Source organism: Austrofundulus limnaeus, unplaced genomic scaffold, assembly GCF_001266775.1.
Source record: "Austrofundulus limnaeus strain Quisiro unplaced genomic scaffold, Austrofundulus_limnaeus-1.0 Scaffold275, whole genome shotgun sequence".
Taxonomy (NCBI): domain Eukaryota; kingdom Metazoa; phylum Chordata; class Actinopteri; order Cyprinodontiformes; family Rivulidae; genus Austrofundulus; species Austrofundulus limnaeus.
In genome coordinates, this window is record NW_013952677.1 from 7,984 (window position 1) to 8,954 (window position 971).

Genomic DNA, 971 nt, shown 5'->3' on the forward strand with positions numbered 1-971 from the left:
GTATCAGTGGAGAGATGAGGTTCTGCTATTTGGATGTTCATTGTTGAATAAGTTGCCCCTGTGTCAACAAGGAAGGACAACTTTTGGTCCAAGACCTGTACTTCCAGCATAGGGTCTGCTCCTCCCCCGCTGGCCAGGCCTCTCTGTGGGGCATGTCATTGTTGCTGCCAGGACCCTAGTGGGAACTGTCCACTAGGGGCTGCCTGAGGATGTGGAGCCATCACGTTCCCTCTGGGTGGAGCCTGTGGTTGCTGCTGAGGTGGGGCCTGACAGTATTTGGCCCAGTGTCCATACTGCCCACACCGGAAACAAACATCCCCCGCCTGCAAACCCTGTGGTCTACCGCCCCGGGGCCCACCTCTTCTCCATCCACCACGCCCCCTGGGAGGCCCTCTCCTGTAACCCCCCAGTTTCTGTGCCTGCCATCCTGAACCATGAGGTGCACTCTGCTGGTTACTCCAGTTGGGAGGATTGGCTAAGTATTCACCTTCTGGGCCCAAAGGGGCCTTAGAGGTGACCATTTGCAGTTTATCCTGTTTTTTCTTCTCAGAAGCCTGCTCTCGAGCCTTTCCCAGCTTTAGTCTTAGCAATTGAGTCTGCAAGTCCTGGACCTCCTGCATTTCCTTATCTGTTTTGTTTTTTACAACCTGAAGATGATGAACAAGATGTTTTTCCCACACTGGTGAATCACTTCCTGGAAGGTCAGGATTATCACACATTCTCTGTTTTACTGAAACTGGAACACCTTCTAACACCGCTGTCCTGAACCACTCCTTGCTCTCATCCCTTCCTGGATGCTGTCCTGTTTTACGGACCCACTCTTCCTTACACTGCTCAAGATAAGCTCTAGGATGCTGATCTGGCTTCCACACAAACTTAGGTATGGCTGCTGCAACAGAAACTGGATATCGCTCTCTGAGTACAGTACTGATATTGAATATAAAGTCTGCCAAAGGTTGGTCATCTTGTTC

At 51.2% G+C, this 971-nt stretch overlaps 2 protein-coding genes across 3 annotated transcripts in view; both read right to left on the reverse strand.

The window, feature by feature from the left end:
- The window catches only part of LOC106526396 (uncharacterized), a gene marked incomplete in the record, with an annotated part of 6,508 nt that extends 6,377 nt beyond the window's left edge, over nucleotides 1-131 (reverse strand). The window contains 1 exon segment of the mRNA XM_014020994.1: nucleotides 9-131. Coding sequence (XP_013876448.1) covers nucleotides 9-110 — 102 coding nt within the window.
- A 9-nt stretch (nucleotides 132-140) lies between these two features.
- Nucleotides 141-971, reverse strand: part of LOC106526399 (uncharacterized) — a 2,663-nt gene continuing 1,832 nt past the window's right edge. The window contains exon 2 of one of the 2 annotated variants that reach the window (XM_014020996.1): nucleotides 141-964. In XM_014020996.1, the coding sequence (XP_013876450.1) occupies nucleotides 156-964 (809 nt within the window). In that variant the 3' untranslated portion in view covers nucleotides 141-155. The remainder of the gene's footprint in view (nucleotides 965-971) is intronic. The other variant, XM_014020997.1, reaches the window with a different exon arrangement.